This window comes from Candoia aspera, chromosome 8 (genome assembly GCF_035149785.1).
Source record: "Candoia aspera isolate rCanAsp1 chromosome 8, rCanAsp1.hap2, whole genome shotgun sequence".
In the NCBI taxonomy this organism is placed as follows: domain Eukaryota; kingdom Metazoa; phylum Chordata; class Lepidosauria; order Squamata; family Boidae; genus Candoia; species Candoia aspera.
Window position 1 is genome coordinate 67,655,949 of NC_086160.1, and position 24,906 is coordinate 67,680,854.

Sequence of the window (24,906 nt, forward strand, 5' to 3'; positions counted from 1 at the left end):
CTATCCAAAGCGAAACTTGAGTCTGTACTTGACCGGCTTGGAGTTCTTCCGAGGCACCACCAATGGAACCTTTGGCTTGGCTGGGAGAACCACCGGTGGTCTTTTCTTTTCAGGGACTGCAACTGTAAAAGATAGTTCTGGTGGTTCGGCTTGTTTAAACCGTGGGAGGAAATGAGTGGAAACATGCTGGGGTTTTACCCGTGGGCTGCACCCACGTTTGGCTTTGCCCCTCTTGTTCAAAGCCACGTACCATTCTCTTCCGGTTTTCACAGTCCTGTGGACTGCTGAGGAGTAGGTGTTATAGCTGTTTTCTTGAAACCGCTCCCTGAACTTGCAATCATCTGTAAATTTGGCCTGAAAGAGAAAAAGCAGGAATCAACAAAAGGGAAATGTATTTGCCTTAGCGTTATATCTCATTGCTTCTTTTTTTTTTAGTTTCATAAACCAAAAAAAAAGAAAGGAAGTTACCAGGCTTGAATGTCTGAGTTCAAGCTGGGAGGAAAATATTATGGGATTGGCTCTACTATTAGGTTAAAGGAGGGAGGGCCCCAAAAGTGACAGAAATTGCAGGGAGGGACGGCAGACTTCTGGGCTGTTCTTAATTTCCTAAGTTATCCTTTTGCCTCCTTAGTGAAATGTTTCGGTTAGCATAAAGTAGCCCCTTATTCACAGATATCATTGTGGGTTGCCTAAATGGCTTGTAGTCAGAGAATATTTCTGTGTTCTGCCATGAACCTGCTGATGGTTGGGCCTTGTAAGAACATAAGAGTTGCCCTGCTAAATCAGGCCCTGGGCCCTTCTAGTGCAGCCTTCTGTTTCTCATAGAAGGGATTTAAAAATGACAGGCTATAAGAATGACATGGAAAAAGATGCTACACTGGACATACAAAAGAAACCGGCCGATGTCTTAATAATTAAAAGGGTTATACAAATAACAAACCAAGAGAGTGACCTGGATAATTTTCCTATATTGGATTTACAAAAGAGGCTTGTTAAAGCTTTGAAGAATTTTGTGAGAAGGGACAAAGAAAAAATGAAAAGAAATCAAGTTCTAGGACAATATTGGAAGGGACTAAAGATCAAGATAGTTAGAAGTAAAAGGAAGGAATATAAAGTTGGTTCATTTGATCAAGGTTAAACTAGATACGTTGCTATCTCTGGTAACCCTTAATGGACTTTTGCTGATATCAGGTTTGAAACAACGAGGCTTTATGGATTTATTTATAAATAAGAGATGGGATATGGGAAGAAGAGATCATTTGTTGTATTTTAAGAGGAGGTGATAGGTTACTAAAATTCTTTATACTTGTGATGGAGAAGTCATTTCTTTTTTTCTTTACTATATTCTTATTTTTTCTTTCTTTTCTGTTTTTCTATTTTTTTCTTCTCTGTACTATCAATTTTTATTCTTTTAATTTTTTTAGTTTGTTACCATTGTAATTTTTAATAAAATTACTATAAAAATAAAGTGAGGGCTTTGCATGCACAGTTGTGGCCACCAACTTGACTTTTTGACACCCCCCCCCCATGGATGTATTTGTAATGCACACACAGCCTTATACTACATCATCATCATCATCATCATCATTTAAAATCCACCACCTCCTAGCTTTCATATATTTTATACTTTCTTTTCTCTCTCTTATCCGGACTTGTTGGTTATTTTCACCAATTTTTTCATTAGGTTGAGAACAACTTTGGGGGTTGGGAAATACAACTAGCAAGATAAGAAAACTTTACTCAAAAGGCACATATAGGTCATCAAATCTGTTGGCAGAGTGTTAAGAAAGCATTTGGCCCAGGAGAGATCAGAAAAGTCACACACCAGGCATTTCTATAAAAATAATTTTATTTACAGAAAACAAACATATTTAAAGGCTGTTTGCTGAGAGGAGAAATTTCTCTCAGCTGCATATTCTCTGCAAGCCTACACAGAAGGGAAACTGAAACTAAAACAAGTTCAGGCAAGTTCCTCCCTTAGGCAATGCAACCATGAACACGTGAAAAGGGGACAATTAAATTCAACCTCTTCACCCGGCCAAAAGGATTAGTTACCATAGTAACCTTAATCTGTAGTAGAAAACATATTAACACTCCCCTTTTTATACTACAGAATGAGATGCAAACTAATTTGCTTTGACAACTCTGTACGACTTTCCATTCACATTATTTTAACATTATCTCCCCTTTGGTTTAACATAAAGCTACCATCCTTCTTCCTGTGTATTTCCAAAACTAAGAGTAATAAACATCTTTATTACTCCTCTGAGATCTGCAAGGTAATACAGGGCTTAAATTTTGACTCCTATCACTTTCCTGAGAAGCATCTGTCTCATCAGACAGATCTTCAGTTTGCTTTTCTGGTTTAATGTCCTCATCAGGCAAAAGATCACCATCAGCAAGTCCTTGCTGTTCTCTTGTGGTGGTCAGATCAACTGGAGAGCTAGAATTTAATCTCCCCCAGTTTTGTTCAGCAAAAGAAGCGCTTTTGCTAATTATCAGTTTCTCTCCCACTATGAACCTGTAGCTCCTTTGGCTTTGTTCATAACCAACAAAGATGGCTTTCTTTGTTGTAGGGCCTCCTTTCCTTCTCTGTTGTTTTGGAATATGAACCCAAGCAGTGCTACCAAACACTCTAAGATGGTTTACCTTTGGTTTCACACCATAAAACAAATGGAATGGAGTGTCCTGAATCCCAGAGTTATACAATCTGTTTTGTACATAACAGACAGTAGATATTGCCTCTCCCCAATACTTAAAAGATAAATGTGAATCTTTAAGCATGCATTCCATCGCATTTTGCAAGGTTCTGCCCTTTCTTTCAGCAACACCATTTTGCTGAGGGGTGTAAGGGTTAGAAAGAATTTGTTCTATCCCCTTTTCTGCTAGGAACCTTTTGAATGTGTGAGAAAGGTACTCTCCTCCTCTATCACATTGGAGTGCAGATACAGACCTAGGGAATTTTCCATTTGCCCATGTCACAAAACCTTTAAATTTCTCAAATGCCTCATCTTTATGTTTTAAGATGTAGATGAATGTATATCTTGAGAAATCATCAATGATGGTCATTTCATACCTTGCTTGTCCAAGACTTGGAGCAAAAGGACCAATAATGTCAGAGTGTACAATTTCCAAAGGTCTAGTTGTAACTCTGTCACTGTGCTTACTCACAGGAGCTTTTAGTGTTTTGCATTCTTTGCAAACTACACAGTCTAAGTATTTATCACAGGGTTTTATCTTTAGGTCAGCACACAGCTGTGGCATTTGTGCTATATACTTGAAATTAGCATGACCAAATCTCCTGTGCATCAGGTGTACACATTGGTCATGATATGGAGTGTTGCCAACTGCAGCCTTGCAGCTTGACTTCCTTGCATTTTGCACCATGTACAAGGAGTCTTTTAATATACCAGTAGCAGACAATTTTCCATTCTTACGTATCTTACAACCATTTTTCTTAAATGTTATGACATACCCTGTTGCAGCCAATTGTGCCACAGATAAAAGGTTTGATTGTAAATTTGGCACATACAACACACCTTTTACAGTTTCTCCCAAGCAGGATAAATACAAGTCACCTTGTCCCATAATTTTGATCACAGACCCATCAGCCAAAGATACACTTTGTCTTTCAGTTTTAGACAGTGACTCAAAAGAGCTTTTACAATTACATAAATGACAATTGGCCCCAGGATCTAACACCCATACATCAGAATTACCCTTCTCAGCAACCTGTGCAATTTGGGTTGTCTGAAGAGCCTTCTTCTGTGTTGCCTTTGTGTTCTTCTTCTCTGTCTTTCTACTCTTGGGTCTCAAGGCACAGTCTTTCTGCAAATGTCCAGCTGAACCACAAGTGAAGCATCGCTGGCTGGCTAGCACTGTGGCCTCAGCTTCCTTTCCCTTCTTTTCCCTTGTTTTCTGGTACTGCAGCTTTCCAGAAGAGATGGGGGCGGATCTTTCCTCTCTCTTCTCCCATTCAGCGAGTAAGCGCTGTGTAACATACGATGGGGTGAGGTCTGCTTCAGGCATAACCTCCAGGGTACAAATCAGCGTGTCCCACATTTCATTCAGTGAGAGGTGTAAATTCCATTCCTCTCTCCTGCAACTCAACAAACAGCTGCTGAATATAATGCAGGTGCTCAGGAAGGCTATCTCCTTCTGCAAGGTAGGCTTTGAACAGCTTTTTCGTCAGGGTAACTTTACTCCCTGCTGTTGCCTTTACATACAAGTCTCTCAAAGCGACCCAAAGTTGCTTTGCAGACTGCATATCTCACACATGAACTAGCTGATTGTCCTCAACTCCCAGGATAATGGTGGCTCTAGCCCGCTTATCCTGTCTCAGCCATTCAGCACTGGGATTTTGGGGGGGTTGCTCACCAATTGGCAGCCAAAGATTCTCTCTGCGAAGATACATCTCCATCTTCAGGGCCCAATTCAAATAGTTGGTCTCTGATATGCACTCCAGAGGCATCGCTGAGGGCTGGGAGGTAGCCATGGCTTCTTCCTTCTTTTGCAAGTCACCTCAGCTGGCTTCTTTGTCCTGTAGACCAGCAGTTGCTGGAAAATCTCCAGGTGGCTCCAAAGAAAATCTTCACAGGTCTTTCCTACCTGCCTTTAAATTGTGCATGAAGTGTGGAACTGATCTCTCTATTCTCTCTGGGTTTTACTGGGCTTACTGGGTTTACTGGGCTGCTTACTGGGCCCATAACCTGTTGGCTGATTGCTAGGAAAGCAATTGGGCCAGGAGAGATCAGAAAAGTCACACACCAAGCATTTCTATAAAAATAATTTTATTTACAGAAAGCAAACATATTTAAAGGCTGTTTGCTGAGAGGAGAGATTTCTCTCAGCTGCATATTCTCTGCAAGCCTACACAGAAGGGAAACTGAAACTAAAACAAGTTCAGGCAAGTTCCTCCCTTAGGCAATGCAACCATTAACATGTGAAAAGGGGACAATTAAATTCAACCTCTTCACCCGGCCAAAATGATTAGTTACCATAGTAACCTTAATCTGTAGTAGAAAACATATTAACTAAGTCATCGGTAAAAGTAATTTTAATTTGTATGTAAGTACCATGGATTATAGCAATGACAATGAAAAAACTGACTGCTATGACATGTAATCATTCACCACCCATTGATAAGAATGAAAACTAATATTTGTGTAAGCTTACTGTAGCTTATGTGACATGGTAGATTCTTGATGGTAATTATATTACTTGGTTTTGAGTATCTCATTATATGTAGGTGTCCTTTCTCTATGTACCAGTGACATCTTGGCTTAACAAAATATATTGTGCTTTGCATGGGGCTACATTTAAAGATGGTCAAAAACTTCAGATCTAAGTAAAGAGGGTTAGGAGTTCTGATCATAATACATATATAGTATAACAGACTACAGGTAACTGATGTATTTCCAAATCCAAATTAAAAACTGGTATTGGTCTAAAAAGCTTTAAAAGGTTATTTGAAAAGTCATATTCAGTCAATTAATCTGCCTACCTGCATACAAATCTTTACTGGTAAATCCCAGTTATGTGTTAGCCTTGCAAGGTAGTCCAGACAAGAGGTACAACCAGGAGTACTATCTCTATCTTTATTGTAAGGTTACATTAGCAAAATCTTGCAAGACTGAAAGTATTTCTTCCCTCCTTTCCTCTTACTCTCTGGAAAACTAGTGACGGTCTGTCCTGAAATGCTTCCCACACCCCTTCCTCTCCCTCTGTGGACTGAGATATCTTTTACATGCTGGTTGTCCATCAGCTCTCCTCCTGTTTCCCAAGATCATTCCCACATACCATTACATCAACGATTAAATTTACCATGACTAATTACGTGGAAAAGCTAGGTCCTGGTGGTTTGGAGCGCTGAATATAGCCACTCCAGTCCAAATCCTCATTTGAATATGCGTAGAACTCTCAGCTGATTGGGGATTATAGTTCAGCAACATCTGGATGGTCAGTCACAAATGCCCATCCATTTCCTTGACCTCATAAGGGGAAAATGAAATGTTAAAATTCTAAATAGTAATAATAATAAAAACTGTTTACTTTGGGGGGGATGAATGCCCTTGACCCACCATTTTTCACATCAGCCTGGCTTTCATCTCTACCTGCATTTCACTGGAGAGAAAGGGAAACAATGGTTTTAATAAAGCACCTCCAAAAGTTTAATTTTGTATTGTTCCCCTTGCTGGTTTGCCCGTGAAAAAAAAAAGATTATTTCTGCTATCTGCCCCTCCCCTCCAAAAAGACGGAGTTAAGTATCGACTAACAACAGAGAGAAGCTGAAAGATGACCTGCCTACATTGTAATGAATTCCTCTTGCTGACTTATTTCACTATAAATTTGAGAAGACAATTTCACATGATTGCGTCCCAAAGGTTTTAAGTTTGTTTTGGAAAGGAAACATGTCTCTCATCTATCAGCAGGACTTCTTCAGTCTGGGTGAATGGGAAGGGTTGCTGAAGTCAAAGTTCTACTCATTAAGGTACAGAATAGGGGAAAGTCATGGAGAGAGAGGTTGTCAGCAAAACTGCTTCTCTTCTTCTCCCCATTTCTCATGGGGGATTGTCTTCTGGCAAACTTCTCCTGCCCCACTCTTCTCAGGAACTCTGAGTTTATGACAGAGCAGGACCTGTCTAAGCCCTAGAGATCTCCACCATAGCCCATCATCTTCCCAGAAGCATAAATTCACTCACAGTCTCAGCTCTCCAAGGCTGAATTAGTTTGCCTCTGACTGGTTCCCAACAGCCCCCCAAAAGAAAGAGTACAGCCGTTGCTTCTTCCATTGCCAGTGAATGGACTGAAATGACCTTTCTCTCAGTGGGAGTTGTAGGAAAAGATTGAGTTGCAGAGTTGCAAACTCAGCTTGGCGGTGGAAATGTATCAAGTCAGAAGAGAAAATTCAGAAGAATTCCTTGGAAATGGAGAAAGCCATAGATGGAGGTGGAATTCTGATCTTTCCATCTTGCAGACTCTCAAGAAAGACATGTATCTAAAGATAGTGAATCTCCAGCGATAGATCAGAAATGGTTTCTAAGCCACCTTTTAAAATGTTGTAGTATGCTCTACCTTATTAGATGTGCCATTCCTTTCATGTTGTTCATTTAAGTAAATCATAGCAAGGAGAAGCACTTGGCCAACCTTGGCTAATCTCAGAAAAGCTAGATGGTTAGCATGGGAGAGAAGATCACTAAGAACTCCTAAGAGTATAGAGGAGATAAGAGAGTCAAGACCACATTCTGGAAGACAGCAATGAGAAGAGCACTCTCTCTCTCCATAGGATTTTAGGTCACTCCAATCTGCCAGCTCTGAGCAGCAAACAACTTCCTAATATGTAGTTAGGACAAAAACTATATGATCAGTTAAAAAACTGCAACTAGAAATACTCCCTTGGAAGTGGTGATTGCAAAAAAAAAACACGTTAGCAATAATGAAAGGAAACCAATTACAATGGAGAGGTAATTACAGCACTTGAACCTCCTTAGCTTGGTTGAACAATCAGGTTTTCACCACCTTCCTAAGAGCCAAAAAGGAAGAGGCAGATAGCACGCTGGAGGGTGTCGGGAGAGTGCTATTTCAGAGGACGCCATGAAAACAACTACAAAGTCATTAGGAACCCGCTCCACTCAAAAGACACACTTATTAATGAATTAAGACTTTGGCAGTCCCAATTTCTGTGGAGGTAGAGTTCCTACTAACTGTTCATATAAACCCTGAGCACGTTTCCTGCCAAATTCCCTGCCAAATTAAGGCCAAGTTTTCAAAAGTAGTATGAGTAGGTTTGCAAGCCCAAAATATGTTTCAATGCTATAACCTGGAGCAAATTTTTGGTGGCCAGGATGTACTTTTTTTCCTGGGGAGAAAGATACAGTGGGTTGGATGGTGATATAAAATAAATGGGTTGTATCATGGGCATGAATGGGACTGGAATTTTGGATTTCCCCCCAGTTTGAGAGGGAAGAAGGGATTTTTTTAAAGTACATTAAGCAATGTACTTTTAGGGGGAGATGGGCAGTGATAGAAATGTGAATAAATAAACAAACAAACAAATGCATGTTAGGACTTACACTGCCATTTCCCACCTCAAAAAAGCAGAAAACCATGCTGCCCATTTTCAGCAGTCGTGTTGCTGAAATTCAGCATTGCAATCAAAGCAGATTGCAGGGCTGGTGAAAATGAAATACAACCAAATAAAATAAAAAGGATTATTCCAAAGCTCAGAATTACTCACCTCCGTTACACAGGAATAACCCCAAGCTAGATATAAACATTAAGTCTAGACTGCCACAAAATGTCATCTCCTTTATTACTTTAGGCCTGAGGAGTGCCCAGATGTTGCAGACCTTTGCTAGACATAAGTTCCAGAAAAATACATTACTGGAATTTCTAATGTTACTCTATTCTGGGGAACCCCAAAAGAATTAACAATGGCTGCATCCAATACAACAAACGTCTGCTATGAAGGTCATGTCTTCCTTCTAATCTTCGTCTGGCCATTTGTATTACAACAAAAGAATGAAAGAGTAGTGTTGTGATCTTGTCTAAAGCTACTGAAGCAAGACCGATGTTTTCTGCCAAGATCTGTGTCAACCAGAAGAGCCATTCCTTTGTCTCTTGGGACATTAATTTTGCTCAGCTGCTTTTGCAATCAGCCAGGAAAGAATAGTACGCTAGAAAATGCCTCTGTAAATTTTCCTTTTTTATAAGCTCCAGACATCAGCATCTAAGCCAGATCCTTTCTTACCAATAGTTATGCCAATTAAGTTTATTATTTCATGGTTAAATCCACAGATTTCATGCCATACATATACACAGGAGGTCTCTGATCTCACCAAAATGATTCAAGGAGATACTGTTCATGATGGTGATTTCTATCCTGTTTTTTCCCAAGAGGGCACTCAGATTAAAAATGCGGGTAGAGTTTGTTTCTATTCAAAAGTCTGCTATGTATTTTTATAATCCAGTGCCACTCTCATGACCTTCAGACTTTTCACATCCCAGTTTCCAAAAATCTGTAACAAAAAAAAATGCTGGGAATTTGGGGAACTTGGGTAGTCTCAATATGCATGAACAGGATCAGGTTGGGGAAAATCGGTCTGCTGCATTTGGTAGAGGGATGAGAAAGGTCAGATGTCGCTTAGCCACAGCTCCCACCAGCATGGTCAGAGGTAATGGATTCTGGGAGAAGCAGTTAAGTAACATCTGGAGGACTTCAGAGTCCCCGCTTGCTCCTTATCAGCTGTTTCTATACGAACTCACTTGTAGCCTTTTCTATCAACCATCCCATATCTTTGATATGGGAAGCAATGTATAATTTAATATATTGCTTATAATGTCCTAATTTGTTTGTCCTTCAAGTTCGTTCTTCACCCTCTTCATGGGAAAGTCATCTGTTGTGGCCTTCTTCTTCCACCTACGTTTATCTCTCACCTGTTTAAAATTTATTCTTGGTATAAGACACATTCCTTCTTGTGGAGTCCTTGGTGCTCAGAAAGCACCAAGGACTGCACAGTTCAACCCTGAGCTACAGATATTCTCTTCTATTGGTACATTCCTTCTTCTTGACTTTCTCTGATCAGCAGTTCCTTTTCCTCCATTATCATAGCTCAACTCGAGACCCATCTGTTTTTCTGAATTATCCCACCATAGCATTCTTTGCTTTCCCCTTCACTGCCATATACCTCCCGGAGTCTTTTTCTAGAAGGTGGGATCTAGACTGCACAGCTGTCCCACCATTCCTTCTTTAACTGATTTTCTGCAGTAAGGAAAACTGACTGGAGGACCATGGCAGGAAAAAATGGGAAGGTTACAAAAGACATACATCATCCAGAGCCCATATCAAACCCATAGATGAGATAGGATGGCTGCACAATGAAAGCTGAATACAAAGTCACCCTTTATGGAGCATGAATCATGGAAATTGGGTTGTATCAATGATCGCATTCAGAGTTTTATTTCTGTTTTTAGGGGGAGAAGAAAAAGGAGATGGAGAAAGAGGAGACTTATCTACAACTGAAGCTTTAATTGATTTTGTAGTAACTAGGTATGGTAAGCACACTTTCTTTCCAGCCTCTTAATTTGTATGACAGATGCACATTCTGGCGAGTCACATGCTGGACCAGTACAGCTGATCTGTCACTCGATACCCTTCCTGCTTCAAGAAAGCTGCTTTCCTCTTTATTCTTTTGAGCACTGTATGCATGTTTATCTGTTATGTGGCTCACCTTCCACTGATTGAAAAAGAAAACCAGAAACAATTCCTTATTAACTGAGTGATCAGCGTGCTGGGTGCGGGAAAGATGGGAGTAACAGTACCAATTGGATCTGGTTGGGTGGCTTTGCTCCAAATTTATTTTATTTCTTTCCAAGAACTTCCATAGGAAAAGAGAAGAAATAACAAGGATTAAATAGGCAAAGAAAACCCTCCTTTCACTTTATTCATTCTTTCTCTTCACAACTCCAATTTTAAAAAGAGGGGATCCTGTTTCCCTTTGTAAAAATGCCTTGCTCCTACTACAGTAATAAGGGTTTTAAAGCTTTGGCATGTATTAGGACCTTGAAATTCTACCTGAACAGTAAGAGAGTTTATAGCCCAATCCTATATTATACATTCTTAAAATAAAAACTCCTTCAAATCCAGCTCAGCTCCTGGAGACTTCACAGACACATCTGTGTGACTTTTTTGAAAACTATACAATGCCACTGCTTTCTCCTAGGATGAAACTTTCTCCTGTTCAACTTCCCAGGCTAGTCTATAGCCCTGGGATTTTATGGGGGTCTCCCATCCAAGTCCAACTCAGATCCAACCCTGCTTAGTTTCTGAGATCAGCCAAGACCGGTTTATTGCTGCCCTGTGCACGTGTACTGTGTAAAACCTGTTCAGAGCAAGTAAAACCTATTCCTGTAGGTTGCATGAGCTTTCAATCTGAAATACACAGATTGTGTGTGTGTGTGTGTGTGTGTGTGAGAGAGAGAGAGAGAGAGAGAGAGAGAGATGAAAATAGAACCATCTGTGTCAGGAGCTAAGAATTGGCAGAATTCTTATTGCTTCTGAATCCAGCTTCCTTCAGACAAACTGCTTTATAATTTAATTAAACCACCCCTTCGATGGGTGCCTGAAGTGTAGATATGGAAAGTGGGGAGGGGGGGACCAACAGAGCCTATAGAATTTCCATCCTCCTTCCAAGAACAACAGAACTTAATTTTATTTTGCGCTTGGCTAGCCATACTCCAAGCCTTGATAACAAAGACTTCCTATGAGTGACAAGCACAGCCCTGACAAGTTGCTCCTCAAACTCATTAGCCCATTCATCTTGCCAAAGCAGGAAAGTACAACAGATGCTGTTTTTACATTATCAGCATTATTTAGCTCAGTAATCTTTAGATGTTTGGCTTGGGTTTCAACTAATTTCTTGCACTGATTTGAAGGCAGAATCACAGGTCACATCCTTTCCAGACTGACCTCTCTTCACTTGAGTCCATCTGTAACAGCATGTCTGGCTCACTGCCATTAACCAGAAAACAAGAAAGGGGTTAATTTAATTTTAGCTGTCACTGAATTGCAAGGCACAGCTTTAACATGAAGTATCAAAGAAATTTCACGTTGTCTGGGAGGAGAAATCAAGCTTCCCAAACTTTGGGGCATTCTGTACCACAAGCTCTTGAAGAACTGTCACAAGCTTATAAAGAGCTCATCCATGCCAAGATCCTATGGTAACTCTGCTGGGCAATTAACATTAATTATGCTAAACCTGAGCTGCCAGGCCAGCCCTCTATATCAGACCACTTGATTTTAAAGTCTCGCAAGGGCATCTTAGTTTTTCAGTTGCCATCTAAGCAGAAGAGAACCTCTAAGCCAAGTTGCAAATGCACCAGAACTGAATCAGATCAGCTGCAACGTATAATCACATGACACAGTTAGCCACAATCACAATGCATGCACTACTAACAGATATTTGCAGGAAGCTGACCAGCTGTTTACCTGATGAGGCACTTGCCAGATTGTATCTCGGAATCCCCTGGGCTGGAATCTAATTTCGTAGAGACCCAGTGAGATTAGAAGCCCTGAACTAGATGGCAGTTGCACATCATATGGTTTGTTTATGTTTTATTTTGCAAGAAGGATTCCAGCTTTTGTAACTTCCGTATATTCAAGGCTAAAGAACTATAGGTAGTCCTCATTTAATGACCATAATTGAGACTGGAATTTTGGTTGCTGAGCAAAGCAGTCATTAAGTGAATTGACCTGATTTTCTTTTTTGCAGTGGTCGTTAAGCAAATCACTGCAGATGTTAAGCAAACCATGTGGTCATTAAGCAAATCACACGGTTCCCCATTGATTTTGCTTGCCAGAAGCCAGCTGGGAAGGTAGAAAATGGTGATTACGTGACCATGGGATGCTGCAACAGTCATAAATGTGAACCTGTTGCCAAGTGTCCAAATCGTGATCACGTGACTGTGGGGATACTGTGATAGTTGTAAGTGTGAGGAACGGTTGTAAGTCGGTTTGTAAGCACCATCGTAAATCCTAACCATCACTAAACAAATGGTTCTTAAGTTAGGACTGCCTGTAGTACAGAGTGGATATATCACCAGGGTGAGAGAAACTGGAGTAAAAGAGGGAAAATTGCAGGGAAAAACTCCTACATACCCAGAGCTGAATTCCATCTTTCCATCTATTCCTTCCACTGTTCATAGCTGTCAAAGAAGCAAATTGAAATACAGAGTGGAAAGAAAGGAAGAGCTCTTACTTTGCATAAACCAGCCTCCCCCAGTTTGGTGCCTCCAGGTGCATTGGACATGAACTCCCATAATCCTCATCCAGCAGGGAGAAGGCTATCTTAGACAATCAAGCAACTTTTGCCCTCTCTCTGTGCGATGTACCGCTGCAGCTTCTCACGTGGAAATGAAAGAGGTGAACTTTTATGAAGTCAAACTGATGAACCATCCAGGAGAATTATTTCTGCATGACCAGGAAGTCAATGTCTAAAGTCCCCTTCCCAGTCATGTTGAGAGAGGTTCAACCACATACGCCTCAGAGAGTGGGATGACACTGAAATTGATGTGATCTTAATTCCGCATTGGAACGATGTACTCTGCATAGAGACCAGCATCCATCCAGATGCTAAAATATCCTGGTTTTCCTCCCATCCCAAAGAGACAAAAGGGACATCAATCCAGTCTCCCTAATTTGTGGCTTATCAAGTCAAATGTCATTCCTCCCAAATGAAGGAAAAGACTTGCTAATTGACTGTGGGCACTCGCTATCTTGGGTTATACCCTTGCTTTTCATGTCTGGTTCATGTGTGTTCCTGGTCATGATTTGCATTTATTTGTTTACTATGGGGTAATGATAATGATAGTTTGATGTTTCTTGCTACCTGAAGTCCTTTGGAATTAGGATGGAGAAATGCAATAAATACATAAATAATGCCATTTATTACGGCAGCCTTTCCTAACTCAGTGCCTTCCAGGTGGTCATGGACTTCAAAATTATATAATTCCCAATTAACTTGGTTTAGGAAGACTAGATAACAGTCTGCCTGGAATGCATACAACAATGTCCTTCCATGGCATATTAAAAAAAAAATTAAATGGGTACCCTATCATGGTCCATTACAGAATGAAATTTAATAAAGACAAATGCAGATGTCCTCATTTAGGAAAGAGAAATCAGGGCCAGGAAGGAGGATAACTGTAAGATTAGTAATAGTGTATGTGAACATGATGTTGGAACTGAATATAAAAAGTGGGACTTGGCTGTTGAAAAAGCAAATACAACTTTAGGCTACATCAATAGAAGTAAAGTTTCCTAGCCACAGGAAGCAATGGATCCAGTGCATTCTGTATAGGTCAGGCTCTACTTCAAATTGTACCCAGTTCTGAGCACAACACTTAAAAACAAATTGGGACCAGTTCAAAGAAAGGCAACTAGGGTACCCAGGGGATTGGAAACTATGTACTCTGAAGGAACTGAAAAAGTTTAACCTTTAGAAGAGAACACGGATGGGAAAGGATAGCTTTTTTCAAGAACCTGAAAAGTTATGACCCAGAAGAAGGTCCAGACTTGTTCTCTCACATCCCAGACTTCAGGTACATACTAATGGCCCTATGTTACTAGAAGGCAAATTCTGGTTCAGAGTTAGAGCAAATGTCCTAGCAGGAACATTGGTTCAACAGCTGAACCAGTTATCAGTCCTGGGAAGGAAGAGCTACCAGAAAGCACCTCCTTCAAAGTTTCGATTAAAGTCCTCTTCAAAGCCAAGCCACAAAGCAAAACAGCACCCTGCATCTCGTTGTCACAGCACAATAGCCCTTTGCGTGACTCAGAAGCAGCAGCTTTTGTGCATGTACAAAAGCAGGCACAAGACGCTGCTGTTAGCAAAGCTGAGCAACTGATCAAAGCAGAGTGATGTTCCCCTACAAGGCCGTATTGTGCTGGGGTGGACTGCAGACAATCAGCACATCCTGGTGACCAAAGGAGGCAGTGTGCTTCCCTTCCCTGCATCTGTTAAAACAGAGGTGGGCAGCCATCTCTCTGGTACCCTTCGATTCATACAGTGGGTAGGGGTTGGAGTCAGGGGCCATTTCTAATGCTAAGACTGTACTTCCACACTGGATAGAAACTGTTAACTCTTAAAGGTAGTCCAGACAAGAAGCACAACAATGAATCTGATTACAAGAATAAAGTACAATAAATCTATCTTAACAGAATCTTGCAAGATGGAAAGTATTCCTCCCCTCCCCTCCCTCTCTCTTGGTGCCTTCAAATCAGTTCTTTACTCCTGGCAACTGCCTGGACAAATCCCTGCAGTTTTCTTAGCAAGGTTTCTCAAAAGTGGTTTGCCATTGCCTCCTTTCTGGGACTGAGAGAGAGGGACTGGCCCAAGATCACCCAGCTGGCTTTGTGCCTAAGGCGGGACTAGTACTCAGTCTCCTGGTTTCTAGCCTGATGCCTTAACCACTACTCCAAACCCGCCTTCTGCTCTTCTTTTACTCTCTGGAAAACTAGGGAGGGTCCCTTCTGAAACAGTTCCCTTGCCCCCTCTTCTGTGGACTGAGATATCTTTTACATGCCGGTTGTCCAGTGTGCCGTTCTTCCTCCTGTCTCCCAAGGTCATTCCCACATACCATTACAGAAGCACAACACTCCCTTTTCATTTCTGAAATTTTGGGGAAACAATGAGATTGGAAGATTTCTTGAATCTCTAGTTAATAGCTGTACAGAGCCTCCTGGGTCAAAACTATATAGGCCTGGGACGGGTATTTCAAGTCAAAAAGAAATATCTTATTATACCTATCTGCATTTCCAGAGTTCGCATAATCAAACCTCATTATGATTAGATGATGCTATCACAGTATATATTTCCCACTGAGACATTTCAACGTATATCCCAGAAATGCATGTTTTAAAAAAATGTACTTACACTTGCATGCAGTTTTCCTTTTTTCGACATGGCTAAAAATTTGTTGCTGAAAACTCCTCGTATTCCCACTATCCCCTGAGACACAGCGAATATTTCCAAAATACCTATAAAGGACAGAAATCCCCAAAATAAAATTCATTTTTCATAGCACTGTGAACAAGAGAGAGAGAGAGAGAGAGAGAAAACTTAAATGCCTTGTCATTTTGCACCGTCTGAGAAGGAAAAAAAGCAGGAAAAAAAATCCCTGCCATTTTAGGCTTATAACCAGTGATTTCATGGCCGATTGCTTCTTGCTTGCTGCTTGGGCTATCTGAATATACATTTATTTATAGATGTCCTGAGGTTTTAAAGGACACAACTGATGCGCGATGAAGGGGGGGATTTTAACCACTGCTTCTATTAGTAGTAGCTAACTGCCCTCTGTGCAAAAAGCATCGATGGAGATGTTATGGAAGGAGAAGAAAGGACACTTCAACACCTGAAACCTTCATTTAAGTCGAGGTTCCCCATCAGCCAAAGTGGGATCCTGCGCTCAGCTCTAGATGAGCTTTGGTTGGGTTTATGGTTGGATTTAAGACTGAGATGATTCAAGTAATTACACAGATTAAAAGAACCTCTGAGATTGAACACAGCATGATTCATGGACCACCCAATCATCACATTTAATTCCACGCGTGAGAATGGCTTTCAGAATAAACCCCTTACCCAGACCTCTGAGAGTCTGGAGCATTTCATCCATGCCTTTTTTCAGCTGCAAACTACATGCATACTGATTGCATACACTCATACAGCAGCTCATAGAAACAGGGGTAAGTTGCACAGTGCTGAGGCATGCATCCACTCTAAAACTGAAAAAGGAAAAGAGATTCCCCCAACCCTCCATACATTTTAAAGCTGTATTCCCCCACCAGACAGGTACAATGTATAACTAGGCTGCATGGCTTTGTGTAACTCAGAAAACACTGCAGTGATTGGTGTTAGTTCCCATCACAGCCAGTTTACACTTCCACATGCCTTGGCTAGCTCCACCCATTCCTGCTCCTATTACTTTGGACAGTGTCATCCTGAAGTGGATCATCAACCTGCCATGAGTAACTCTTGCCCTGTAAAGCAGATCACCCAGGAAGGCAACCAATGGAGATTGGATGCAGAGCAATGTTCTTCAACCTTCTGCTTTCCAGATGTGTTTAGCCAGGATCCCAATGAGCCTGGCCATCAAATTCATGAACCCCTTGGATGAACCCTCATCAAAGAAGAGGGGGAAAGGTTACATGAGAGGCCCTTGGAGCCAGAAAGTTTATTTGTTTGTGATTTCAGACTTGACCAAGAATTCAGAAATAAAACCAATGACTTCTACTTTTTCTGAGCTTGCAGTCTATACCCCCAATCCCACAAGAACAGCATGGTAACATGTAGAAGAGTAATGTCATGCAAAGCATCAAGGCTATATGCCTTGAGAGTAAGGGGTTTTATGGGAATAAGGAATTTTTCCTGCATTGATTAGGCTCCATGGGAACTAGTGAATCCCAGTTGAGTTTGCGTGGAGTTCTCTGCTGCTTCTGCATGTAAGCCTTAGAAGCAAGCAATCAACTGTTTGAAGAACAATGCCTGTTTGTACTTCTCTTTGTGGTCCTACCTCTAGTTTATTCTACTGAATTCCTGAACCACTGTCTCTGGATTGTTCTTCATTCATGCTCCCTTGGATCTCTGTTATTGACCCTTACAAGGGTCAGACATGACTCGGTGCTTGCACAGGGGACCTTACACCTTTTCACCATTGTGTCTCCTGAGTTCCTGGTTTTGGCTTAGCAGATATAGGTTCTGCTTGCACCCTTTGAATAGGACACTCAGGTTGTTGAGATGGTCAACAGAAAAAAGGCTAGTAAGAAACATGTTACCACCAGACTATGGGGGAGGGGACAAACCTGGCCCAAGGTATTTCACTGCCTGAGCTGAAGGATAAGGTGGCACTTGCCCAAATCCAGGTCATCCACTGACTCCCAAGTGGAGAAGCAATCAACATGGATGATGAGCTGCATCTTCCACTGCATCTGTGAGTCTTGATCTTTGTTTGACGACTGCTCAGTTGCAGTCAACTCTGCCTCCCAACTCCATCAAGGCTCATGTCTGCTCTTAAGTGCAGACCTAAAGAAAAATAATTGCTGCTGTGGATAGTCTTTCAGATGGTCCATGGAGTTCTCAAATTATTTGGGCTGACAGTAATGGGATCCTTCTGCCACCTGATTCTGTAGCCAGTCATCTGCTAGCTTGAGGCAGCTGTAGCTTTGGATGCTCATTTAGCTTGCACTCATCACTTGTTACTCAGCTGCACAGTTGATGAAGATGAGAGTCCATATCTGGATCCCAGCGAAGCCCATGTAAGTGTCTATGGTAGAGTGAGGGCTTATGTCCATTTTAGTAATATGGGTGGAAGCACAGTGGGAATTGGATTGAGACAATCCTGTATCTCTCCATTATTGAAATGCCCTTTTCTTGACTTTATCATGCAGATCTTCCTCAATATGGCACCTTCCTGATGGGCCAGATTACAATTCCCATTGTCCAGAAGCAGTGTTTGTCAACCTTGGCAGCTTTAAGATGGGTGGACTTCAACTCCCAAAATTCCCCAGCCAGCATGCTGGCTGGGGAATTCTGGGAGTTGAAGTCCACCCATCTTAAAGCTGCCAAGGTTGACAAACACTGGTCCAGAGACAGCAGATAACTGGAATTGTGAGCAATGGAAGTCATAGTTCAGATCAGATTTCCAGGATGGGTAAGGCTGTCACACTTCCCCCCTTAATACAACATGTCTTCATGGGCTGAAGCGTAGGAGCTCCATCTCTCCTTTTCAGAATCAAATATTTCACCGCTAGGCAGTTCTTCCTCCAGTTCTGGTTTCCTTCTACCACCTAGTATGTCTGAGGATCTGCATTTGAAGAGGATGCATTTTGCTCTTGTAGCTCCACTTCAGAGGGCTATCAAAAAGCAGAAGAAAAATAGGAGCAGATTTTGCCTTGAAGGTCAACAAAGGTGATGTTGAAACTGCAATAGGATCTGGTTTTTGAGCGAGTGAAGCAAAACATTGCAGTGTCACCGTTTGGAGTGCCTTCCTCTGCAAGGATATGAAATTAGGGAAAAGAAAACCTAAGGATCTTTCCGTTCCCCTCCCTACTCAGAAAACTATACTGGCATAAAATAAGCTGTCCCCACCGCGAATTCCTATCCTGCTTCTATTGCATCCGTTCCAAGTTCCCACCAAATTATTCCTGTGTAGCAGATACTGGAAGCAAAACAATCCGTTGCCAACCCTCTCTCCTCCCACCCACCACCCACCCATCCTTCATGACTCTCCTGTTCAGAATAGCAAGGCATTGTCATAAGAACAGGGTGAGACTCTAGGCTGCTTTTTTTGCCTCTCCCTCAAAACCCATTCTGACATGTATTATGAATAAACTGTAGGAGAAGGAGAAGGAAGATCATCATAGACAGAACTGAATTGCTGGCAGCAGTTTTTGGAAAATTGTGTATGTGTATGCCTTTGGGTCATTGTTGACTCCTGGAGACTGCCTGGACTAGTCCCTGCAGCTTTCCTGGCAAGATTTCAGAAGTGATTTACCACTGCCTCCTTCCTAGGGCTGAGGGAGAGGGACTGGCCCAAGGCCACCCAGCTGGCTTTGTGCTTAAGGTGGGACTAGAACTCATGGTCTCCTGGTATCTAATTCATAAATAGTCACCAATTGCCAGCCTGTGGATTCCTCTGTGTTGTATTCTGGAGGAAGAAAAAACTGATGGGCTGGCCCCCATTTATTATTATGCTTTTTCAGGACTGCCAACATTATACACCAACTTATTTTCTTTGTATTTTATGGGCTGCCATATCCAGCTCTTGACGGTGGACCTGGCAGAACAGCAGTGGAAGAGGCTGAGCCAGGATCAAAGGAAAGGGGTGTGTCCATATGGTTCTACCTCCTGTAGGTACCTCTCTGGTCACTTGATTTTGCCTGCAGTGCCCAGGGTTGCAAGGCTTAACCGACTTTGCACACCTCAAGGCTGCTGCTGCTGAGTGGGATAGGAATATGGGGGTGGGGTGGACATTCAGGGATTGGGGATAAGATGAAAGAAGTGTGGTGAGGACAGCGGATGAGAGGGGTGCTCTATAAATCTGAATAATAAATAAATAAAGAGGGAAAACTTCCTGCAGGAGCAGGAAACCACAAGGGGAGCTCAGCTAGGCATGCTGAAGATTCTGGTAGAGTGCCATGGTTAATTGCAAATGGGGACATTGTTTAAGTGCTGTTACTATGAGGGTATGATAATACAAGAGGGAACCGGCTGGCAAAGGAAAATGGCTGAAAGGGGAGAAAATTACAACTGAGTAAACAAAGTTTGGAAGATCTAAGCTAAACGGGGGCAGAGCATAGCAAATAGAGTGCACCAATCTTTCCAAGGTCATTCTGCACTAGCGCTTCAGAGCATCACCAAGCCATCACCAAAGTGACATAAGTCTACTAGCATGACCATGGCTGGATGGCTCTAGAAGATGCCATAAACTGCTCATGCAGAAATGTTCCAAGTCAGGCACCCTTCACATCTACTGGAATTTCACTGGCGAGCCAGTGTATTATGATGGTTCAGATGTTGGATTAAGAGTGGGGAAACCCAGGTTCAAGTCCACCTCCAGTCACGAAAGCTCTCTGGGTGACTTTGGACCATCTCTCTCCTTCAGCCTGACCTACCTCACTGTGGAGGCAAGAGGTGGGACTAAGAGATGCTGGTATTTGTGTATCAGTGCTTGGCCTCAGCCCTTATTCTTTTGGCCATTGGTGTTCGCTGTACAAACATTTAAAGTCATAATAATGCAGCTTTTCCCCCATGTTGCTTTGTCATCACACAAGCCCCATAATGCCCAGCCAGCATGGCCAATGGCTCAGCATGATGTGAGTTGCATTCCAACAGATCTGGAGACAGGAAAGCTACTACAAAGAAATGAGGGAATACAAAAGAGTTGAAAAGCGTTGGGGTGATTCAGGCAAGGCACTCATAAGAAGAGAGAAATGCAGTGGAATAAAGAGGCTGAGAAAAGTGGGGTGAATTGCAGGAAACTGCTGACGCAGGACGCTTTTTATTTTTTTCCAGCTGGAGGAACTTAGCAGATGTTCCAGTTCTTGCTGTGTAAATAAAAGGCTTGGTTAAACAGTATCAATCACTATGCGATACAGAATGCTGCAATTGAAGCAGGGAGAGTAGCTGTCTAGCCAGATCTCCAACAAGCCAATTATTTTGCAAAAATTCCACAGCAAACCTCAGGAAATCCAGAGGCTCCCAAAAGTTCATCTTGGCCAGTTCTGTCCTCTATTCACATCAAGCCTGATACACTTTTAGGCTGTCCTGCCTATTAATAGCACATGCCATAATCATCCCTCTTAATTTTAAAGGTGGGGGGGGGGAGTTAAATCAATATCATCTCTTCCTGGAAGACCAGGTGATCAATACAGTTTTGATCCTTTTACGTTGGCACTTAAGACTGAGAAATCCCATTCTACTGGACGAAGAGCTTGCCTTCTGCAGCAACACGTTGATCACAGGGAGGGACAGATGTTTGAATTCAGAACTTTATCGATGGCGGTGACACTGGATTGGCTTTCTAGCATTAGCTGACTCTTAGCACACCAGGATTCTGGGGTTGTGGGGACGGTATCTCAGTATCAGACAGGATCTGACAAGCCTCTTTTTTAGCCAGTGCATTCATCAGTTGCAAACTGGGCAACCAGTTTCTTAGCCAGAAATTATATACAGTAGATAGGAAATGATTTGAAAAACATCTAAAGCATAAGTAACCTATTGAATTTAAACTTTCGCAACCACTTTCTGCTATACATATGGACTTCAGCTCCCAGAATTGTTAACAACAGCCATGTTGGCTGGTGAATTCTGGGAGTGGAAATGCACCCCCCTGCGATATGCCCAGGCTCTGGAAAGAGCAAAGAAGAAACAACATGTTATGCAAACGTGAAGCACAGCACAACTCTAGAAGATGAACAACAAATGTTAAAAACTAAGATTTTTTAATTTTTTAAAATTCAACACTGAGTGATCCCTAGCAGTCTCTCCACCATGCAAGGCCACCCTTATCATTAGGCATGGTGGTGATCATTCAGGTGGCAGGTACTGTAGTAGCTCTCCTGCTGCTTTTCCTGAATCGCTAGCCACTCCTCTGACGAAGGGCCAATTGTGCACTGCACTCATTAACTAGCTTACTGCCTTCAGATGTAATGAGGACGTATTGTCCATGGCCAGTGTTGCAGTTAAGGCTCAATTCAGTCAATGTGACTTTTTTGCGTGAAATGCAGGGATACCACCCTGTCTTTCCTAGGCAGCAGAATGTCATGGATTAGGCTTGAAGGCCTCACCCAACAACCCCTTTGAAACTTTGGGTAGACTTTATTGCAATACTGCTAACTTTCAATTTTCTAGATCTGACTTCAGGAATAGCGGAAGGAGGAATTAAAACTAGAATGTGGATATATGGCACTGTAAAGGATTTAGTATTTGCTTTAGAACTTCCCCTTAACCTGGTTGCTGAATTTCCACAATACAGTGAATCATAATTAATAACTTGAGTTCACACAACACACTTCACACACACAATTTAACAGAGATTAAAACTATTCAAGTTTAGCATGCTGCGTGAATAAAGCTTCTAGATTTTTAACTGACCTCGTTACCTGCATGATGGCAAGGTAGATAGCACATATAGCCAATGGTCTTAAAAATTAATTCTCAATTAGTATACTCCATTCAGCGAAGCAGACTGGATTTATGAGATGCTTTCAGACATTTGTTAGTGCCACAAGACATTGTGATTCGTCAGTGCCTTGCTTCCCAGCCACCTTGGATCCGGAGCAGCAGGAACAAGGCAGAAGACCAGCAAGCCCCTCCTCAACCAGATTGCCTCCTAGATATGCTGAGATGATAACTCCCAGATGGAAGTGGGGAAGGCTAGCATTTCATCGCTTCCTCAAAGAAAGGGTGGATGGATATCATTCCACCTGATAGGTTTTCCATATACCAAAAATTGGGGATGGGAGACCAACTTTCCAGATGCTGCCTGAAGTGGTATAGTCCAGGAAAAACATGTGATGTTGCAAAATATATCAACGGAGCCTCACGATTCATATTGCAGTGGTGCCTTTTACTCACCCGCAACATCCCTCCATTTGCACCACACATTATTTGTTTTAGGGACTCTCCTGACTTTTTGTATTGGCCAATCACAAACCCTTACATTCTACTGCATTCCTTCAGATGGTTGCATTGGATTCTGTAATTGTTTCTGTAGTCACCAGTGACCCATTTCTCCCACTGTTACACCAATTGACTTCAATCGACCTTGCTTCCAAATAAGTCCAACAAACCAACAGCCAAATAGTGTCAAGTTTCCTCTACCTAGGAAAAATTAAGTTGGTTTAAACTGAATAGGGTCTACACTCCCTTAACGGAACAGTGGTGCAGTGAAGATACAGGGAATATTCATCATTTTTGGGAAGCAAAAATGTAAGCTTTTTTCCCCAAATTATTATTGTAATACTTCCCAGTAATTTTCATATGGACTGCTTCTCCACATATTTCTTAGTGCTTTGCTCAAAAGCTTGCACTAATATCATCTGTCTTCCATTCCTAGTTTACGCACAACTGTCTAGTGCAGTGTTTTTCCATCTTAGCAACTTCAAGATATGTGGACTTCAACTCCCAGAATTCCCCAGCCAGTGCTGGCTAGGGAATTCTGGGAGTTGAAATCCACATATCTTAAAGTTGCTAAGGTAGAGAAACTCTGATCTAGTGAGCATCCCCAACACGAATTACGGCTCAGCCAGATTTTAGAGCTCAGTGCTTAGGACTTTCATTGACTGAAGCGCAGCAAAATCCCAAAGGCGTCCAGCATTCCCCATCTGAATAGCTGCTGGAGCGCGTGCAGAGCGCGTGAAAGCTAAGAATTAGGCAGAACTGAATGGAAGTGCCTAGGGATTGAGCCAGGTACCCCAAACTAGACATTCTTAAATCTAAAGTAAATGTTTTAAAAATCTCGTTTAGACTCGGGCATGCACAGAGGCGTGCGCGCGTACAGCAAAGTAAACCCCCCACAAATGCAGAACTTAGTAACCCGGCCGGCCCCCGCTCGCCAAGCAAGGGGCGGAGAGGCGCCCACGCACTTACTTAAGAGGCTGCCTTGGTGCGAGCCGTTGACCTGCCCGTCCGGGTGGATCTGGAGATGGAAACCGATGCCCACCCTGCAGTAGAGGCTGCCGGTTCGACGTCCGGAGGGACTCCACTTAAAGCTGCTCATTTCGGAGCCGCCGGTTTGAACTCCCACGGAGGGGGAGGAATAAGAGGAAGGTGCGGAAAAGGAGGAGGAGAAAGACGAAGTGGCGGGGCGACTTCCAAGATTACTGCCGGTGCCGCCGCCGCCGTTCTCGGCCTCTCCAAGTTGCGCTCGAGGGGGCCGCGTCCGCTGGTGCGCCAGAGCCAGGAGGATCCAGTGGCTGAGCAAGAGGAGGCAGCGGGAGGAAGGCCAGCTCATGCTTCCAGCCGGAGGAGCGCGCCAGGCATTTTGGAGAAGCGGCGGCTGCTCCCGCCGCGGCACCTTCGGGGCAACCGGGCGTGCGCTCCGCCGCGCTGGGTAGGAGGCATCACCGGCCCGCGAGAGGGAGAGCGCGGGCCGAGAGCGTGGCGCTGGCACGGAGATATTTATAACCCGGGTGATCTCACAGCTCTCCCTACATGCCTGGAGTCTAAAGGAGGCTCGCTTCGCCAGACCTTCCGCGGCGGGGGGAGGGGGCGGAGGTGGAGACGCGCCTCGCAGGACCACCGGCGGGAGGAGGAGGAGGAGGAAGCAGCGAAGAAGGACGTCGGGGAGGCGAGGGTCACCCCTGGTCACGCTGGAGAGGCGGAGAGCGCAAGCCGGGACGCGCGCCTGGGAGCGCCGAACGCGCTTTTACGCACCAGCTGGCGGGTTTTCCTAGCGCCGGGCGAGGTTTCCGAATTGGGAGGAACAGGAACAGAGGGAAGGCGGAGGGGCCGGGAGCGGAGATGGGCTTCTCTTTGGGCGAGGGGTGGGGTGGGGTGGGAGGCTATTCCACCACCAGGCCAGAATCGATGCGGGCGGTAGAAAACTTGGTGGAAGCGCGATTCGCCTCCGACGTCCCCCCCGCCTCCTCAGCCGCCGCCGCCCGGAAGGAGTGGATGTAAGCCCAGCTAGTGTCCCGCGGAATTCCCTGCCCCATGATGTGGTGGTTGCCGATAGTGTAGAGGGGTTTCCGAGGCGGGCGGGGGGAGAGAATTCCCTGCAGGAGCAAGAAGGGACGCGTCTTCCCTTCCCGAAGGGCCCTTAGTCGCGATGACAACGAAACCTCGATGCTCGTGGTGGGGTTCACCAAAAGGAAAAGTGGGGTGGGTTGCATTTATAACCCCTGTGTGG

The 24,906-nt window shown here is 43.2% G+C and overlaps 1 protein-coding gene across 1 annotated transcript; it reads right to left on the minus strand.

Moving 5' to 3' along the window:
- Positions 1-24,009, minus strand: FGF5 (fibroblast growth factor 5). The gene is made up of 3 exons (XM_063310371.1): positions 23,646-24,009; positions 15,432-15,535; positions 1-354 (listed from the first exon to the last, which is right to left on the minus strand). The coding sequence occupies exons 1-3, from the start codon at positions 24,007-24,009 to the stop codon at positions 1-3; spliced, it is 822 nt and encodes a 273-aa protein (XP_063166441.1).
- Positions 24,010-24,906: the final 897 nt, after the last annotated feature.

What these genes read in the sequence shown, in the direction of transcription:
- FGF5 (XM_063310371.1), bottom strand. Translation starts at nt 24,009, where the DNA reads ATGAGCTGGCCTTCCTCCCGCTGCCTCCTCTTGCTCAGCCACTGGATC. An exon ending in GCACCAAGGCAGCCTCTTAA is followed by an intron (nt 15,536 to 23,645) that starts GTAAGTGCGTGG and finishes TGTCCTTTATAG; the next exon opens with GTATTTTGGAAATATTCGCT. An exon ending in AAGGAAAACTGCATGCAAGT is followed by an intron (nt 355 to 15,431) that starts GTAAGTACATTT and finishes TTTCTCTTTCAG; the next exon opens with GCCAAATTTACAGATGATTG.